Below are 20,324 nucleotides of genomic sequence, written 5' to 3' on the forward strand. Positions count from 1 at the left end.
ATGAGGGAAGCTACCAAGATCGTCCAGGACAACTTTGGTCTAATGGTAGGTCTCTTTTTTATAGCCATTCTAACTATTGGTTTTGTTTATGAGTATGGATCTCAAGCTCTAAAAATCAGCAGCGCAAGCGCAAGCTTCTCATTTGCTTACCTCAAGAATCCAAGATTGAACGGCCATACATCCGTCGCCGTCCCCGCTACGTTGTTGGCCACCCCAGCCAAGCACCCAGAGCCTGAGGAGAGCAAGAGTTTATCAGTCCATGCCGGCGTCCGTCCAGCACGTGATGTCGGACCAGATCATGTGCACCAACGCCCCGGCGGCGGCCAGCCCTCCTCAGCCCACGAGATGTGGGTTGTTTCATTGCCCCTAGCGCTTCTGCAGGAGCCCATCCGGCCAATTCCACCAAGCCCGAATCTCAATGAGTTGTCAAGCATCCGGACCCGCAAGGTGTTGGAGGAGGAGCTTGGGCTGAGCGCAAGGGAGGCCGAGGCCGTGAACCAGCGCACCAGCACTTTGACAACAACAGCGGCAACGCAGTCCTGCACGAACTCGCCTACCCATCCGCAGCCTCTCTGTCTCACCACCCCCCAATCCCCCTTGCCCAACGACTCACCGGCCCCAGTATCCGCTCTCGTCGTCCCTGCAAACAGTCCCGCCATCATCCATTTCCCCGCCCCCTCCTCCGTTCATCCCACGTCGCCCCCAGGCAAAGACAACCCTTCCCCACATTGCAAGCGGCACAATGTGAATGTCGACAACCTTTACATCATGCGCGTCCTCGGATAGAAATGTTCATGTATATTCATGGTCCGCTACTGCAGGGCTGTGGGAACCAGCCGTCCCAACCAGGTCTCTACAATGAAAAGCATCAAGAAGAAACATGTCCTCTCCCACAAAGAGCTCCAGCATCCACTCCCTGAACAGAGCATCTTCCAAAGGGTGGCTAATGAGCCTGACAGTAATCCACTTATTCTCCTAAGGTACACTTGTTGATGTTAGTTATTTTTACTATCCAGTCCAATCCAGATGTGTTACTATCAATTTCAACCTTTAATTGATTTTTACTCAGGAAAATAATTGATAAAATTGGTGAGATTTAGGTACCTTTCCTCAAGTAAGCATATGCATGCTGTAATCCAAGTTGGTGTTTTCATTAGGTATGCTTGATTGTTCACATGATGTGGGTTTAGGTTTGGCTAGACCCTGCCACCATTTACTTGTGTACATGGTGATCATTTAGGGTTCTCTAAGTTGAAAACATACAAAATTCAAGCCTCATGAGTGCAAGTTCACTGCTGAAAAACTGTTATAGACCAGTTTGGAGGGGGAAGGGGGATGGTAGTAGATTGCATTACACAGGATCCCATATCAGCTTTTTGACATTTAGTCCAAGAGTGTATTATGTCAGGATTTTATGTGACCCAGCCTTGAGAAATTATACACTCAGTTTAGCTAAGCACTTGACTGAGGCATTTTGTTTCAAATTTTTGCTCAGGCCCAGTCTGGTAGCAATGAAATTAAGGAAATTCATGATTCTTTTTTGCCTGAAATCCATCCATCTGACATCTGATCAGCTCTGCTAAGGCCCCATTTGGACATACTGTTGTATGTCATAATTGGGGCAAATTTATAATGTGCAACCCAAAATTCAAATTCCTGAAACCCCCAGGGGTCACACATCATAAATTCACACATTTATGGCATATGATGTGGCATCCAAACAGGGCCTAAAACTTCATCAGATTTCAGATTCATGTGAATTACAAAAATCCACAGTATACTGCTGCCAAATAGAGGCTAAATTATTCTTTCAGATAAGAAATTGTTTGTATTTTTTCTCTGGAAAAGGACATAGACTGGATAAACCTATCCACCTATGTTGTAAGCTGTAACTTGTAGTGGCTTGTAGGATATATGTCTGCCAATGAAAGTACAGTGGCGCAGCCGCCTTGATCTCTAGTCTTTATAAATGATCTAGTACATTGGTTTAAATAATACTCAAGTGGAATAGTGGGGCAATGCCTTCTCTGTACAACTGGTTGGGATCTGTGTCTGGGGTTATTCTGTACTGGGAAAGGACATTTAGTTGGGGTAATTCCACTACTACAACTGGCTGGGGTTTTAATAGAAAATTATTCATGCTAGACTATGTACTCTTCAGTTGGGGTGACTAGACTGGATGAGGTAACAGTACTAATTATGCTAGATGCTGATGGGGTTATTTATCTAGGAGTAATTTTAGCCTTCTTGATTACGTATTTATCTGCACTATGTATAAAGATGCTCTTTTATAAGAAATAGGAGAGAATATCTTGTCAAATGGTTGGTTTGTGACTGATTTTGTGATATGTAGCCATGTAACAGATGATAAGTAAAAGAGCAGAATAAGAGAAATATTATAGCTAGGCATATGTAATAAAGATGGTACCTAGGATAAATTGACCTGTAGATTTTGATTCTGATATAATAATGAGTGATTTTCTACATTTTTGGGGTTGAAATGATATATAATCATATGGGTTGGAGTGATCTCACCACAACACTGCTATAATAGAGATCACCAAGTGGACCCAGGTACCTGCGGTGGGTACAAGTGCCCGCGGTCATTTTGGGCATATTTAGATACCCTTAATTGGGCCCAGAACCTGTAGGGCGGGTACTGGCGGTACCTGTGGTGGCTATCATGGGTACCACCTATGTTTCAACCCTCTAGTGGGTGTATACCGGCTTCAAGGGTGGTGTAAACTCTTGAGGACCGGCACAGACGGGTCATCAAGGGGATATATTCCTTCCCAATTTCCAGTGCAAACAGGTCATTGAGAGGGTGTATGTATACCCTCCCAATGCCCAGTGTGGTATATGGAAATGTGAAAAATAAACATTTCTTTCTAATACATATAATTAACCATACTAGGCCTCAAGATCCCACCAAATGGACCCCAGGAATGGATTCTACCGCCAATTTCACCCTTATTCACCACAAGAGGCGTCACTGGAGCCCCACTCACCAGGGGTGATTTTGATGCACTCTCTAGAGAGGGCCATGCCATACCCTTTTTCCAGAACTGTGCTGGATGCTTAATTAGAGCTGGCAATTTTGCACGCGCTGGCGGGTACCCGCCCCCCTTCAGCAGGTACCTGTGTATCCTTGAAGATACCCAGGGCTGGTGGGGAGCTACTTCCTTTAATTTTTGATAAAATTCAACACCCTGAACCTACCTTGGTTACCTGCAAAGGTCACAGTCACCTGCTGAAGGGGGGCGGGTACCCGCCAGCGGGTGCAAAAGTGCCAGCTCTAGATGCTTGTGGTAAAAGTAGTGTAAGAAATAATGAACAATGCTTGAACCCGTCCACAAGTGTTCTGAAACTGATCCTGGATTCATCCATAAATCATCCAGAATTCATGCAGAACTCAACTGGAACTCAATCAGAACACAGTTGAAACCACTAAGACACAATGACCGCAATTAAATTATAAATCAATTTGACCTGTTTTTTGATTGGGATGATTTCTTGGGGTTCAATTCATATTGTTCACATACTCATGAAGGTGTTCATTGTTTTAACTTTGCTAATTTTTCCCTCATGTGTGCTCATAAAAGGTTGTTACAAATTGCAGGCTGGGCCTCTGTCAGATCAACAACACATACGCACCGGTAAGAATGATGTGAAAGGCCCAACTTAATTGTCATATTCCCCTAAAAAAAGGCAGGTATCATCTATAATTGAGTCAAAAAAGGATGAAAATAGGGTGAAAATATGTTTCAAGTCAAGCTTGGAGGTTTGTGGTACCAGATTTCAGCCAAACAACTTGGCTTCTTAACACATATAAGCTTGTGAGTTGTTTTTTTGTTTTCCAATGTCTCCATGCACATGCATGTGAGCTGTTTTGCATTTTGACAATGTCAACTTTGTGTATGCGCATACATTGGGGTGACAGATCACCAGAGGGGACTTTCACAGCTCCATGACAAGTAAAAACTGGTCAGAAAGCCATTAAAGCCCCAGCTATCCACATTTATGTTGTGTGAAACCCCTTGCACATAGAGAAATTGATAAAGAACCTGGGACTGAATTTCAGAGCAAAAAGACCAAAAACTAAAAAGAACAAGAATGGGAAAAGATAAAAAAAATAAAGATAACAAGATGATGAGAACACAAACCCTGAGACAGATGGCTATCTGTAAAAGAACAACTGAGAATTGAAGTGGTGATGAGATGTTGTGTTGAGCTGATTTGTTGAGATCAAGGATTAGTTGTGAGGAACGAAGGGAAGATGAACAAAGAAGAAGAAAAAGAACAAACCCTGATAAATGAAAAAGGAAAACAATATAGAGCTAAGAAAAGGAGTGCGCAAAGATCTGAAGACAATGACTAATGAAAGATCGAGTGTGTTAGTTGATTGAGTAGAAGAGAAATGAAAGGAGGATTTGGGAAATGCAAGGCGCATTTCTCACCAAGTTGAGAAGCTCAACAGGCGGTCCTAGCTAAAGCTTCACGGAGACTTGTCAACAAGGAACTTGACAAGTCTTGAGTCTTGATCTTGTGTGAGGAGAGGCACAAAGATGATTGACGAGCTGACAAGGTGAATCTTGAGTCAGATGATTAAGGTTGAGAAGTCTATGAGGACGTGAGAGAGATCTTGAGGCGCAATAAATGTTTGCTGAGTAGGTTTAAAACAATGAGATTGAGTTTGCAAATCGCTGCGCAAGTTGCGGCACAGGAGTGTGAGCGTGAGGAATAGCGCGTACAGAGTGCGCGGATTGTCAAAGGATGTCAAAAGTCAAGGCGAGTTTCAACACCCCCCTCAACTTGGTGAGTAATGAACCATAAAGCATTTTCCTTGAAGTCGATTGAGGGACTCCACATTGCTGGCTTTTGTCAGTGTGTCAGCTATCATATCTTTGGAAGGAATGAGTGTTACGTTGATTTCATTTTTGTTCTTCAAGTCTTTGAGCCACTTCATTTTGATATCTAGGTGTTTGGTTTTCAAGTTTGATCTGAAATGTTTGAGTTTTTTGGCTAGTCCTTTATTGTCGATGTGAAAAGTGGTTGGATTGAGCGATTCATTCCATAGTTCTTCAACTAGAAATTTTATCCACTGATTTTCCTGGACTCTGTTGGCTAGCGCATTGAGTTTGGCTTCCGTCGACGAAAGAGTTATATTCCGCTGCCACTTGCTGTTCCAAGCAATGGGACAATTCTTCCAAAAACAAATTGAACCGCTCCAAGACAGGCAAGTTTCCAAGTCGCCCAAGTGGCGTCCGTGAAATGTTGAAGTGATTTTGAGAGAGAGGGATCCGGGCGCAGAGTTAGATGCAGATGTTTAGTTCCTTGAATGTATTTCCAACAGTGTACAACTTCTTTCCAGTGATTTATCCCTGGATTGTTGTTGAAACTGGATAGAATTGATACTGCGCTTAGATCCGGGCAAGTACAACATGATAGATAGTTGAGAATCCCGGTGAAAGTCCTGTAGTTCAGATTGAGCTTTGAAAATTTGTCTTTCTCATGTTGATTGGCAGGCTTGAGTTGCACGGCGACTGACAGGGGAGTGTTGACAGGTTTGCAGTCCATTAGTCCCAACATGTTTAAACCTTTTTTGATCAACTTATCTTGCGACAGCGAGATTGCATCCTTGGAGATTATGACGTCCATCCCAAGTAACGTGTCTGGTTCATGAGCCGATGAGTTGGGAAATTGCAGAAGAAACAGACTCTCCATGCAAACACGTCTGCGTTCCCAACCACAATTAGGTCGTCCACATGGACAAAAAATGAAAGAGATTTTATCATTGTGGATGAAGAGACATGGATCTGATGTAGATTGATAGTAGTTGATTTCCGTGAACCACATAGTGAGAGTCTTGTACCAATTAGCGGTGTGGAACTACGACCGGTGCTGGGCTGTCGGCAGTTACTGGAAGGGAGAGTGCGCTGTGCGCTGCCTTCGCGGTGGTCCGGAAAAGAGATGAGGAATTGAGGATAGCGGAATTTATAGAGGGATTTGTTGGGAGACGACAGGAGTAGATCCTTGTTGGCGGTGGTTTGTTGTTGGATGATCTGGAAAAGAAAGAATTCCGGCAAAAAAAGGCCGGGAGGTGTGATCTAAAGAAGGGATTCGGGGAAAATGGGACTCAAGGTGCTGAGAGTTTGAACTCCGAAGACACACAGACTCAGAGAGGGATCAATAAATTTAAGATTTGGGATGGATGATCTGAAAAGCCAAAAGAAAAGGGTTCAGACAAAGTCCATGCCGCCCCATCATCTGAGTTCAAGCTGAACTCAGACTCTAGGGACTGTGACATGTTGTGGACAGGTAATCATACACCTGCGCGCCTCTGCGGGTGCAACAACAAGAAGGAAAAGATAACAGAACACAACCAAAGAAAACACAAAACAACACACCAACCCACCACATACATCTCCATCCAAAAGCGCGCATATAAGAAAAGAAAATAACAAACATGATGAAAAAGAAAAGAAAGCTGACAGGAGAACAAAACCACCAACACAGAAACAAGTGAAAAGAGCAGAAAGGAAGACCTGAAACGCCTTGAGGGTGCGCCACGCTGCGCCGTTGAACTTGAGAAGGCCTTGAGGGCTGGGAGCTTCGCCATAACTTTGATTGAGTCGCGGGACTCAATCAGATTACCTAATCATATTGATTGAGTCGCGGGACCCAATGATGGCCGCCAGAGCGCACAATGCGCAACAAAACTTGATACCATGCGTGTACCAGTCTGTTCACCACAGTAAGGCGTGCTGATTGATCTTGACTTCCCGTGAGTTGTTGTCTTGATGGCTGAACACCTGAACAATCCTCTGCGCCACGGGCGCCACAAAAATGATCACCACAGCGGGTGCCTTTTTTAGCCCGTAGAGTGATTTTTTGAGCCTCAGAAATGGTGCTGATCTTTTTGAACCTTCAGGAGTTTTGATGTATAGCTCCTCTTGCAGAGGGGCGTACAGAAACGCGCTCTTGACATCAAATTTTTGAATGGGGATCTGCTTATCAATGGCGAACATCAGAATGATTAACATTGTAGTGAATTTTCCAGTTGGCGCAAATGTGTTGCTGTAATCTTCCCCTTCTCTTTGAAGAAAGCCTTCACTATGAAAAAAACTTGAGAAACTGCTGTCAGTTGACATGCAGCATACTCCAGTTGATTCCTAGTTGATACCAGGCTCAGACACATGAATCCCAGGGTGGTAAACCCTGGAATTTTTGGAAGTTCCTCAGCTTAAGTCTAGTGCACAATTCACTAGACTGAGTTACAGAAAACTTAGAATGAGGTACACAGACTGAGCCTTGGGGCTCAGTGCCCTCTGGCCCAGTCAACAAGGGGGTACATAGGGGTACATAAATATGTACATGGACACCCAGGCCATATGTATTTATGTACCTGTGCGGGGTCAGGATGTATGTACATAAATACTAGAGATGGGCGCACGTAACCCGTTGCGGGTATCTGCTATCCGCTGGCGGGTACCCGCCAGCGGATGCGGATGTCTGAGATTCCGGCAGAATCCAGCAGATACCCGTGTATTTCAGCGGGTATCCAATCTCCCTAGGGGATGCGAGCCGCAGCTGCGCAGAATCACTGTGAGGGCTTACCCTTGGCCCCACACCCCCAGCTCCCCCTTGGCCCCGTACCCCGACATACATGTCCTCCGCCCCATCCCCTGCTCCCCTCTAAGACCAAACACCATCATATCCGCCGACCATCACCATATCCTCCAACCACCACCACACTATGAATCGACGCAAGAGGCACCGACAAACAATTTCACAGACACCATCACCAGAGGTCCGCAACCCAACCACCATTGAATCACACGATGACCGCGAAGATCGTGAATAATTGGCACCTGCCAGAACTGATTCCACCGACGAGGAACGTCTTTGTAAGTACTCCTCCTCTTGGTAGTGATTCATCATCCCACCCTGAGCATTTTCATCGTAGATCATGCACAGAGACTTGCCCAAAACCAAGTCAGTTCTGCCCACTCTTCCTACAAGCCACCTACACTTTCCACTCAGCTGGATAAATTCAAACGGCGCATGATTGCATGGAAGTGTAAGACGTAAGTATCTCTTTTTCATTATAGTATCTTATCTTAATGATGAAATGCATGAATACTAATTGAAGGTGTGAAACTCTCAGATTTTCTACAACTATCAATCGGCCGACTTACAAATTGTCATGCAGTAATCTTCTCACACATGCGGGTTGATGTCTGAGGAAGCAGCAAGTACCCTCGAATAACAGGACACTTGCATCACTTGGTATATCTGGCACAGGGGAAATCGACCCAAGGGAGGTGGGTGTTTTTTAATCTTGAATCCTGTTTTTTCATCTTGTGACCTTGTCTGAATTGTTGAATCTCTGTAGGTTACACAAAGATGTGCTATTTGGTGCGCCGAGGGCGCCAAACCCTTTTTGGCCTTGGAAGACCAAAGCCTCAAGCAAGTTCTACATCCGACAATCCTCAAGTCCCTCCCAAATCAAAAGACGGTTGCAAACGCCATCCACTTCCTTTATTTAGCAGTTCAGGAGAAATTATGTGAGGAATTGAAGGTGCGTCCGTGGATTTTTAATTTAAATTAGGAAGTATTATTGATATCTAATTTAAATCATTCTATTCAGAAGCACGAGGGCGCGATTTACTTAGGTGTTGACGCCTGGCAGACTCCAAATGGTTTTGACATCATTGGCGCAGTAATATACCGACTTTCTATCGATGGCACCGGTAATATTGGATTAGATGCCTCTCCCCTCGACTTTGTTCAGCTTAAAGAGCGGCACACAGGTGCATACTTGGCTCGCATGGTTCAGTATATTAAGGGTGTTCAAAGTTGAAATCATAAAATTTTCAATGCGTAAAATCATAAAATTATAAAACTTTCAAGTGATGATTTCATATGTACCATTCTAGAAATGTTGCTCTAATTTGAGTGCTTGGGTGCAACATATTTTTTTCAGCTTAGAATTTTATGATTTTATGGTGTTATGATTTTATGCAAGTCAACTTTGAACACCCTAATTGTTGAGAAGTTTGGCTTGGCAGATCGGGTGCGAGCCTTCTTTTTCCACTTCTTAAATCTTCTCTCTATCTTGCTGACCTCATAACATTCTCGCTCTCATTAGATCTTTGGGATTGTCTCTGACAACGCCGCGAACAACAGGACTATGATTGGTGAGTTGGAAAAACTCAATTGGAAGCATTTCAAAGGGGAGACACAGTGGATACGGTGCTTTGCACATATCCTTAATCTTATTGTCAAGGCCGTACTTTGACCGTTTTCATGCAACACAAAAAACACACAAGGCATCTCAGCACCTTCTGAGATTGAAGATTCAGACAATGAAGAAGAAGCATGTCAACTCATTGATAGGTAAGCCTACATCAGATCATTCCGATCATTATATGGAATGATCTGATGATTGCCTCTGCAGTTTGGAAGATCAAGTTTATAGTGAATCAGATGATGACGGCCAGGAAATCACAACCAATGGAACTGATGGAGATGCGCCAATTGATGGAGAACTTACCAAAGAAGATGAGCTCTCTTTGTCCAATCTTCAAGACCTCAAAGAGGAAGTACCATCCAATGCGTATACTTCAGAAATGTGTTGTCGATCGCTTGCAACGGTTTTTTTTCTCAGATTGATGCTGGTAAATTTCAATTAACTGACATTTACCCAATTGTTTCCTTAAGTTCCGTGCAATTGCAAACAAGCTGAAGAAGTCACCAACCTCCAAAGCAAAGTTTGTTGGGCTTTGCCAGGAAAATGAAATCAAGAGGCCACACAACATTGAGCGCAACATCCCAACTCGCTGGAACTCCACCCACCTCCAAATCATGAGCATAGTCTGATGCGAGGATGCCATGTAAGTCAGATCCTCACATACTACTCTCCCTGCGATCAAACTAAAATATCTTCTTGTTCATACCAGTATTGTATGGCAACGCGACAAGCAGTTTGGAATGCCGCACAACATGCATGTGAACCAGGAAGACCTCGACTTGGCGGCCGACCTTGTGCATGTACTCAAACCATTTTACAAAATCACCCTGCAAATATCAATCAAAGGCTCGGCTCGTGTTGCCAATGTTGTTGTCATGATCAATCAAATAACTTTGCTTCTTTCCACGGTGATAGCAAACGCGGATGGAAAATCACCTCTGGCTTTACGAAATGCGTGCCGCGCTGGTCTTCAGCTGACAAATAAGTATTACTCACTGACTGACTGCTCGCCAATTTACAGAATAGCCATGGGTGAGTCTATTCAGTGAACGCAATTTTGTTTCATGAGACCAGTTTAGAAACTAATCAACTTTTTTTTTCTAAACTTCAAGTGCTACATCCATCTTTTAAAGATGAATACTTTAAGCTGGCCAAATGGCCTCAGGCATGGATTGACGAAGCAATTGATCTGACTCGTGAGATGTATAATACTTTGTATAAGCCAAGAGAACCGCCTGCAGCCCCAAAACCGCCAAAAAAAGGACCTCCAAAGGTAAATTATATTCCTCAATCATATTCACGGGTTGAGTCCGCTCACTGACTCTTCCTACAGCCATCTGGTGTATTGGCAGGGCTCGGGGCTGCTGCAGTAGCCAGATCAACAGAAGCATCATCGGACCCCGTGGATATATGGCTCGGTGGTGGCCTCTTTTTGGATGACGGGGAGCCAATTAACGGACTTGCTTGGTGGGCGGAGCAGAAACAAAGTGGAAATACACACCGCGGCCTCTTACAAATGGCGCTGGATGTTTTGTCTTGCCCAGGTAAGTCTTGCTTGCTCAATTATCACACCAACGATCAATCCAACACCCTTTTGATCCTTGCTTATGTATAGCAACGACAGTGGATGTGGAGCGGACCTTCAACTTTGGCCGCGAGTATGTCTCTGCGAGGAGACACAAACTCCACCCAAAATCAGTAGGTTGAGGCATGGCCTTGTCGTTCTACTCAAAGAACGACAAGATTCTGCCTCTCACTCTTCACCATTACTTAGAAAAATGCCAGAATGGGTTGAAGTCAACCAAGAAGGGAACTGTGCTGACAGTGGAATGATGTGCTGTCAGCACAGTTATTTTATATGTCAATATATGTTTTATCTCATTCTTTAGCATGTTTTGGGGCGCGGGTATCCGCAGACTCCCGCGCCGCGGTTATCTTTTTTTTTTCTGCTATTCAAATGAATATTTTGTGTCTTGAGCACCTTTTGAGCGGCGGGTATCCGCCCAGGCGCGCGGGTACCCTCTGTCGGATACGGATGCGGATGCGGATGCCAGGAAATGGCTAAAATCAACCGCGGGTATCCGAACACGCGCGGGTACCCGGATACGTGGCGCCCATCTCTAAGGTCGACCAGCTCGCTAAAGAAGCAACAGAAGGAAATAAATTTTTCAACCTTGATCGCCAATTCAGAACACTTTCAAACATCCAGCAAGTAATCCGGTCAAAATTTCCTTTCAACAAGAAGAAGAAACCAATTATCCAAAATCAGATTTCACTTACCAATCTTCCGACTAAAATTTTTGATTCACTAAATCATCTCAAGAGGGGTCTTAGTTCAACAATCTATCAACTACAAGCGGGGCATTCTCCTCTTAACGATTTCCTTTTTCATATCAACAAAATTGATTCTCTGAATTGCGAATTATGTTGGGTTCCGGAAACTGTCAAACATTATCTTATTGATTGCAAAAAATATCAGAATCAACAAAACCAATTTAAATCAAGATTAATTACAAATAAAATTAAAATCAATCCGAATTCAATCAAAGACTTACTCGATAATCCGTCAACTTTCAACCTTTTATCTAAATTCATTATCAAAACGAATTGATTCAGAAACATCAGAACTTATATCAAAGAAGAAAGCTAAAAAAAGAAGAGAACAAAAAGAAAGAGTTATCAGCTTGTTTTTCCTTTAAAAAAGTTATCAGTTTTAAATGTTTCATTTACCTTTATTTTGATCAAACTAATCTTGTACTTGGTGGGTAAGATTGGGCTGATTCCTAGCGGGGGTTGGGTTTGGTCAACTTCCTGCCCGTTTACATCATCAGGGTATGTGGCTTGAGCAACCACATAACACGCTGTCTGGGCCGCAGTCGTGACGGAAGTTGGCTGAGCACGGCTTTTGTGAAGTTTCAGACTTGATAAAAGATATGGATTTTCTTTTTATCATTTTGGGCGCGTTTTTCTTTCTTTTTCTTCTCCTCATAAATCACTCGGACTAAACTTATTCATACTCAACTTTAAAAATAACTGGTTTTATTCTAACTTGTACTTTATCTAAAACATCAGCGCATGTATCCTCATTATTAGCATATACTTAAGTGCGCAATGTTAAATCAATAAGCCGACCGCATCTAGCGCTCAATTTACCCCCCCGGATGGGGTACAAGTTTTGGGCGCGGGGCTGTAAAGTGCTGTTACAGCCGCAGTTTACAGCCCCCGCTGGAGATGCTCTAAGGGGGCTCGGGTTCGACGGCAAATTGTGTTGGAGTGGTAGCTCGCAGGAATGATGATTTTATTACAGAGTGAGAAAATCATGTAGATAAACTATTTACAAAATACCTGTGACAGTTGTCGCAGTCGAGCACTCTGTACATGTCACAACATCCCCCCCCTCTGTTGAGTTGTCTGTTAGTCTGCTACCATGATGTATCACCACAGTATGGAGGGCTGTCGGATCGACCCATGAGCACTACCAACCAACCACCCAGCTGGCAGCCACAAGCGTCTGTAGCCTAGTTGGTAAAGGCAGCACTCTAGTATGTGTCTCAGCATAGCTGAGGTCGTGAGTTCGACTCTCACCAGACACATCTTCATTTTACAGTCTCTACACCCTCGACAAGAAACTGGCAAAAGGATGAAAGAAAGAAAGAGAAAAGACAGAAGAAAAAAAAAAAAAAAAAAACTAATGGAAACCTTGGACGCTCTTGCCACATTTGTCATGTCCCGATTTGCCTAGAGCCTTGGTCAAAACGTCTGCGATTTGATCTTTTCCTGGAATCCATTCTAGGCTTGTCTTCCCTTCGAAAAGCGCTTGGTTTGTCACATAAAAATACCTTTTGATGTGATGTGTCCTCTTATTCGACGCATCTTCTCAGCCAATCTTTACCGCTGATTGGTTATCGCATAGAATTCGTACTTTGAAGTTTGCACCTATGATGTCATACAAAAGATTCTGAATCCAAAGCGCGTGTCTGGTTGCATGACCCAACGCCATGTATTCTGCTTGACAGGTGGAGCTAGCTACCGTGACCAGTCTCCTCGAAACCCACATAATGGGTGCTCCGTACAGTCGGATTATCACTCCGTAGGATGATCTTGAGTTTGGGCCACCCCAATTGGCATCAACAAAACATTCTACCAGTGAACACTTGTCATCTTGTGGTTTGATGTGTAACGCCATGTCTTTTGAGTTGGCCAAATATCTGAGCAGGTGACGGAGACCTTTCCAGTGTAATGTTGAAGGCTTGGCCGAGAAACGGGCCAGGTAATTGACACTGTACGCTATGTCAGGTCGAGTCCCGACGGCTACATAGCTAAGTCCACCTAAAATGGATAGATAGTCCGTGCTGTTTATACCATCTAGGTCATCTTCAGTATTTGCGGTGTATCCTTCGGGCAATGGACTGGAGTGCAGAGTGGTGCCATCCCAGCGCTCCGTCAAAATCTTTGTGATGAGGTTTGGTTGTGTCAACTCGAAACCGTCGGGAGCGCGTTTGATTTTGACGCCGACCATGCTTGTCAACCCTTCTGCCCATTTGATCTCTAGGCTTCCCTTCAGCTGTGTTTCAAGTTGTTTGAGGGCTGCATCGGAGGATCCTGTGACAATCCCATCGTCTACATGTACCCAGATGATGGAACGATCCACTTTGTTGCTTAGTGTGTAGACGCTTGAGTCGTAATAGCTGGAAACATAGCCCAGGTCGGCAAGAGTTTTGCTGAGGTGTTTCCACCAACATCTAGCCGCTTGTTTTGTCCCGTAAAGTGCCCTCTGTAATAGACAAGCTTCTCCAAGATTCACGTCAAGTCCTTCGGGAGCTTGTACCCAGACCTCCTCATCTATTGGTGCGTTGAGATATGCGGCCACAAAATCAAAATTGTATATTGGCCAGTTGTTTTTTGCGGCGATTGTGAGGAGTACTCTCATCGAAGTGAATGTGGCTGTGGGGGCAAAATCCGTCCCCTCCTTCTGGTTAAAACCCTTCGCCACGTACCTAGCTTTGTACTTGATAGATCCGTCGGCGTTCAGCTTCTTGGCAAATACCCAGCGCGCACCAAGTTTGCGACGGTTTGAAGGTAACTTCCGCACTAGCCAGACTTTCTTACGGTTGAGATTTGCCAATTCCGTATCTATAGCCTGTTTCCAGTTTACAGCTTCCTTGGATCGCATGGCCGCACGGAAAGTCGTCGGTATATCATCTGAGTCGTCTGAACAATTCTGTTGACAGGTGTCAACCGCTGCTTCTTGCTGCTCTACCTTGACTTCTTCGGTGAAATCATTAAGTCGAAGGTGGTGTGACTCAGTAGACTTGGGATCATCAGGTTTAGTTGGTAGCGGGGTCGGCGGTGTGTTATCCTTCGGCGGGATAGATGGCAGCGCATTGCGACCAAAATCAGCCCATGCAGACGAAACGAGCTTCTTTGATTTTGGTAGCCAGAACGTCCATCCTTTGGACTCCGGGAGGTGTCCCACCACTAGACCCTCAATTGCTCGGTCATCGAGTTTCTTTCTTTTTTCAGGTGCAACGAGGACATACGCGCGAGATCCAAAAACCCGTGTGCGGTCCAGTTGAGGTTTGTCTCCGAAAAAACATTCATATGGTGTTTTGTCTTTCGTTGTCCGATTGGGGATCCTGTTTAGAGTCCAAGCCAACCAAATAAATGCGTAACCCCAAAATTCACGACCGAGTTCACTGTCGTAAAGGACACTTCTGCCCATGTCGGAATCGGTCCTGTTGTAGCGTTCAGCTGCACCGTTCTGGAAATGGTGATATGGGAGCGATCTTTCAGCGACAATACCTTTGTCAGTAAGAAATTTCTCCAGAACTTTGGAGTCAAACTCTCCGCCGTTGTCAGATCTCAATATCTTCAGTTTCGCGCCTGATTGAGTTTCCCAGCGTATTATGGTCGCCATCAAGACAGACGCTGCTTCTCCTTTTGTCTTCAGAATCTTGACTTCGCTATATGAAGTAAAGATATCCCTGATGGTCAATGCGTCCTTGCCCCCGGTCATTGTGGGTGTGTCGAAGGGACCCATCAGGTCGACACAAACCACTGACAGTTTGCTCAAAACACGGTTTGTTGGTCCTAGTGCTGAAACCCTTGTTGCCTTGCAGATGGAACACACTGGGCATTTGATTGACCCACTAGGCATTACTGTAGGTAACCCATAACCAAGCTCAAGCTTTACTAACCTTCTGATCTTTCTTAAGCTGGCATGGCCAAAGAGGCGATGCCAGAACAGCAACGTTTTTTGTCTGCTGTGAGATCCTCAGGGGTCCAGGTAAATTGACTGTGCTCAATTGTGTTTGGTGACTTGAATATGGAGTGTGTTTCAATTGCAGCTGGTGGAAAAGGAGAGCAAAGAGATGCAGTACAACGCGGAGAATGAGAAAGAGCCCTTTTGGGTTGGGGAAGTGGCCATGTGTTCTTGACGGGATCAAACGTGCTGCGCAGTAGAATTCGTCCCGTACTAGAAAAAAGATCAATAGAGTCAAAATTCCCATTGACTCGGAAGGCCGCGTTGGCCTGCTTGAAGGCGGCAATAGATAGTAGAGTCGACCTAGCTCGCTCACAGTAATAGACCTTTTTAACAACGACTGTCGTTCCGTTCATCGCGGCAAATTTCAAAGTACCCGTGCCTGTGATAAAGTCGCACGGGGTGTCAGTCGCAACTTTGACGGCTATTGGTTGATTCAGGGGGGCGAAATCAAACAAGGCGTACCTATCTCCCGTCACGTTATCAGAAGCACCAGAGTCCCAGATAACTTCTTGACCATCGTGATCGATGGTCATTTCCCTAAGGTTGAAACGGTGCCCGGAAGGTTCAGCTGAGAGGTTCTCTGATTCAAAGATGTATTCAACTTCTTCATTTTCCTCCGCAAACAAATCCGGGTTTATTTGTCTGGTGTCAACGTGTTTGTTGTTTTGTTGAGGGACCGATGTTGTGTTTTGGGGTGGACGGGAGCTCCTAGGTTGTCCAGCGGGAGGACCTGTGGGTTTGGGATCCGGCTGAATTGGTTTGATGTACGGGATTTTGTCGAAGTTGTATGTGATGGAGCAGGGAGGGAAGGCTGGTTGCGTCCCAGGTCGAGAGGGGATTGGGCGTGGGTTGCTAGTGTTTTTTTGGCTGTGCGGACAATTCGGGGACATGTGGTCTGGTCGTTTGCATATGAAGCAGTAAGGCGTCTTGGTGACAGCTAAGGCTGTTACGGTCGCCTCATCTTGGGGTCCTGAAACGATTCCTGAAACGGATCCTGAAACGCTAGAGGTTGATCGGCTAGCTAGCTCAACATTTGCGACCGAAGTGTCGCTGGTGCCGCCATCTTCTGCAAGTTTGTGTTCCACGCGTGCCGCGTCCCAGAAACGAAGTACATCGCCAGACGCAGGTATCTCAAAATCATGAGTCTCCATGAATAGATCCACCTTGCGATTGACTGGGTTTTGCATGTGATCACGGAGATTAGATTGCATGATTAAGCTGATGACGTTGTCCCAAGTGAAAGCAATTCCCTGCTCAACAAACGTCCGTGCGCATCGATCAAAAGCCGCTATGGCTTCGGCGGAGCTGTTGTAGTCACTGAGATTGATTTTTTTGAGAGTCTCCCAGGCCTGGATTTGCTTCGCTCGATTGATGATCCTGAATTTTGACACAAGATGATCATATGCTTCAGCGGAGCTGTTCAGGTCTAGGAGGTCGTACGCCAGGGAGCTATGAACCGAGGAGTGAAGGACCGATCTGGCAATCTGCTCGTGATACGGATCGATGAAATTTCCTTCTGCGGGGGTGAAGAAGAATTTGTCCTGGAAACGTTGGAATGCAAAGACTCCGAGTGCTTCAGCCCATTCTTGAACGTTCGACCCATCCGGTTTTAGGATGTTCTGTTCATTGAAATTCTTGATGGCGTTCCCGGTGATAGAAGCGATCTTGGACTCTTCATTGAGGAAAGAGCGTTGTCGTGCTCGGTTGTCATCTGCTTCACGCCTTGCGAGGTAGTCTAGGTGTTGGGCTCGATTGTCCTCGCGTTGCAGTCTCATTGCTTCGAGTATACCGGCAAGATCGGCCTGAGTTACTGGTTGGGATTGCCCATTCTGCTGGTTGCTTCCTGAGGGTTGGGCAGGGTCCGAGTTGACGAGATGTGGCGCATGTTCGGTGCGTCTCCAGTTGTTGGTTGATGATCCAATGTTCCGGGCCGTCAGACGGGGTTGGAAAGTTGTTTCTTTGGGAACGTCGTCCGAGAAAGCTGGACTTTTCCCTTTATTGACACCGGTATTCGGTGGGCCACTTTCTTGGTTATTGGTGGAGGGACCGCGGCCAATTCTCCGTCGAAAAAAATCGTTTGTCAATACTTGTGGTCCTAGGATGTTTTTAAGGGTGGGGTTCTTGGGAGTGGTGCGGTCGATGGTCTGCAGTCCGAGAATGGGTCCGGCTCGGCTGCCTGTTCGGGGAACAAATCTACCGGGAGGTGGTTTGCCGTCGGACATGTCGAATCGACCAGGTTTCGGCAATGATGAGGCAAAGATTGTGAGGTGGAGAGGTGAGAAGAAAGAGAAGAAAAGAAATGGAAGTTGTCCACGGTCGGTGTAGGCGTTCCAAGGTCAAGTAGAACCACGACCCGACTTGCTGGGCTACACACAAAGTTCAAACTTAGTTTACTACCCTTTCAGCGGCACTGTGGCTATGGGTGATCAGTCCAACGTAAATATCTGCAGATATTCACCACGGGCTCGCTTAAAGAGTGGCAAGCTAAGAGTTAACCCGTGAGCGTTACCAAAACAAGACTGGGGATTACAGTGAGACTAAAACTCCCAAGGCCGAGTTCGGTCGGATAATCGATCAGAAGGAAGAGAAAAGGAAAAGGATTTTTTTTTGTTTATTTTATATTATTTTACTTTTATTTGGAAGGTCCGAAGATTGTGTAGAGTTGATGGTTATAGAAGAACGGTCGGATCCAAGCTTTGAGGTAGAGAGAAAGAGAGAGAGGGCAGTTTTTCGTTTTAGATGACTCGCCGGCGGACTACGTTTGCTCGTCAAAGATGACTACGGTACTTGTTCCTTGATGAACTACTGAAATATGACTCGTCCTGGTGCCGGCTACAGATAATGGTGTTTTGTGGAAGGAAAAAAAAAAAAAAAATTCGAGCTACTCCGGCAAGAGGCTCATAACCTGTTGGAGTGGTAGCTCGCAGGAATGATGATTTTATTACAGAGTGAGAAAATCATGTAGATAAACTATCTACAAAATACCTGTGACAGTTGTCGCAGTCAAGCACTCTGTACATGTCACAAAAAATTGACGGTGGGGTCGAGCCACCCTTACACAGCGGGGAGAATCAAGAATTGGCAGCACGCCCCGCGGGTTTCACAGCCTCAAAGCGCCACTTGCGCGCCCCCAAAACGCCACACTTGCGCCCCAACAGTGAGCGCTCCCTGAACGCACCCAGGGCTACCCAGGGTCGCCCCTGGGGCCGGTGGCGACACCGGTACGCCCTTGGTACGCCTCGGAGACCGGTGCCGGCCTGGGGGCAACCTGGTCGCTGCCCCGGCGACGGTCGGGCTGTTGCGCCCTCGGGGCCCTACAGTCAGCGCTCCCTGAACGCACCCAGGGCTACCCAGGCTCGCCCCCGGGGCCGGTGGCGACACTGGTGTGCCCTTGGTACGCCTCGGAGACCGGTGCTGGCCTGGGGGCGACCTGGTCGTTGCCCCGGCAACAGTCGGGCTGTTGCGCCCTTGGGGCCCTGCAAACCGCCAAAGCGCCCCAAGGGCGTTCCTGACCCCCAAGGGATTTCCACCCCCCACAGCCTCAGGTACGGCCTAACAATCACCTTGTGACCACTGCGAGTCAACAACACGGCCTCAATGCAGGTCGCCGAGGCCTCTCGCATCATTTTTTTCATTTTTTTTTTCTTCTCACAACCACCTCAAAAGATGCTCTGCCACGTGAGAGCCCGAGAAAACAATTTTTTTTTTTTTGAATTGTCATGATTTTCTCCCAAAAGTGTTGCAAAACACAGGGAAGTCCGTTATGAACCCTCAAATTACTTTTGACCTCCATCAAAGTAGCTGTGTAGTGCAGCTGTCAGGAGTAGCCTCTTGATTAGTTTGGACCCCAGACTAGGCGGTTCAAGCCCCGCAGTAGCCATATTTTTGGCTTTGCTGGCCTCGGGGCTTGCTCTCGGCCCAGCGGAGCTGGCTCTGGGTGGCGTCACAGTTGCGCCCCTCAAAGTGAGAAACGCATCATGGGGGACCCGGCGGGGCGCTCCTGGGACCATTAGACTTGCCCCCGATGCGCCCCATCAGGGCGTCACTAGGGCGGTAAGTTACCAAGCGCCCTCCGGGCGTTCCGATCTTGCAGGGTCCAAGCCGCCCCCGGGGCGTCGGGTTTGACCCACTGTGTACTTTTGCCAGCCGCTTGTCCAATTGCACATTGGCAAGGGTGCCGCCAGTTCAGCGGTCCACTTGACGGTTGACGGGAGACCGGCTTGCAAACAGTCGGCAATGGCTGGGGGAGGTCCGTCAAATTGACGACCGAACTTTTGGCGCTTTGCCGGCGCCACGCAACTGCCGTGTATAGGGGGTTTCCAGGGTCCTATTACGCTCCCACAATTTTGGGGCCGGCCAAACGGAGCCTTGTGTCAACACGAGGCATGAAGTTGATGAAGCTTGGTGGGATGCCAAGCAGCGGCATGGGATAGCATCATTTCCCATCTCCCCCCAAAAATAATTTGTGAGCTTCGATATCACGCTTTGACATTTTTGGGGCCGGCCAAACAAATCTTCAAGATTTGAAGTCAAGGACACCGGGGCAGCTAGGATGTTGTAGGCACTGGGCAGTTGCTTCCCATTCTCAATAGCCAACCGGCGTTGGTTGCAAGGGCTGTCCGGGCTTATTTAAGACTCCCAACGGCGGTGGCGCAAAGAGGGTCCCTTGAGAGAGACTTGGTTCAGTCTGCCGGCTGCTGTGATACTTGCTAATCTCCATGACAAGAGCCAAGTTGTGTTTGCACTCCATACATACACACTCCCGCAGAGTGAGTACAAGGGTAGGCCCCTCGCTACCCAGCCTGT

At 46.3% G+C, this 20,324-nt stretch overlaps 1 protein-coding gene across 1 annotated transcript; it reads left to right on the top strand.

The window, feature by feature from the left end:
- PtA15_3A719 (uncharacterized protein) lies at positions 1-786 on the top strand (the record flags this gene model as incomplete). The annotated part of the gene is made up of 2 exons (XM_053167714.1): positions 1-45; positions 94-786. The coding sequence occupies 2 exons, from the start codon at positions 1-3 to the stop codon at positions 784-786; spliced, it is 738 nt and encodes a 245-aa protein (XP_053018904.1).
- Positions 787-20,324: the final 19,538 nt, after the last annotated feature.

This window comes from Puccinia triticina, chromosome 3A (genome assembly GCF_026914185.1).
Source record: "Puccinia triticina chromosome 3A, complete sequence".
NCBI lineage: Eukaryota > Fungi > Basidiomycota > Pucciniomycetes > Pucciniales > Pucciniaceae > Puccinia > Puccinia triticina.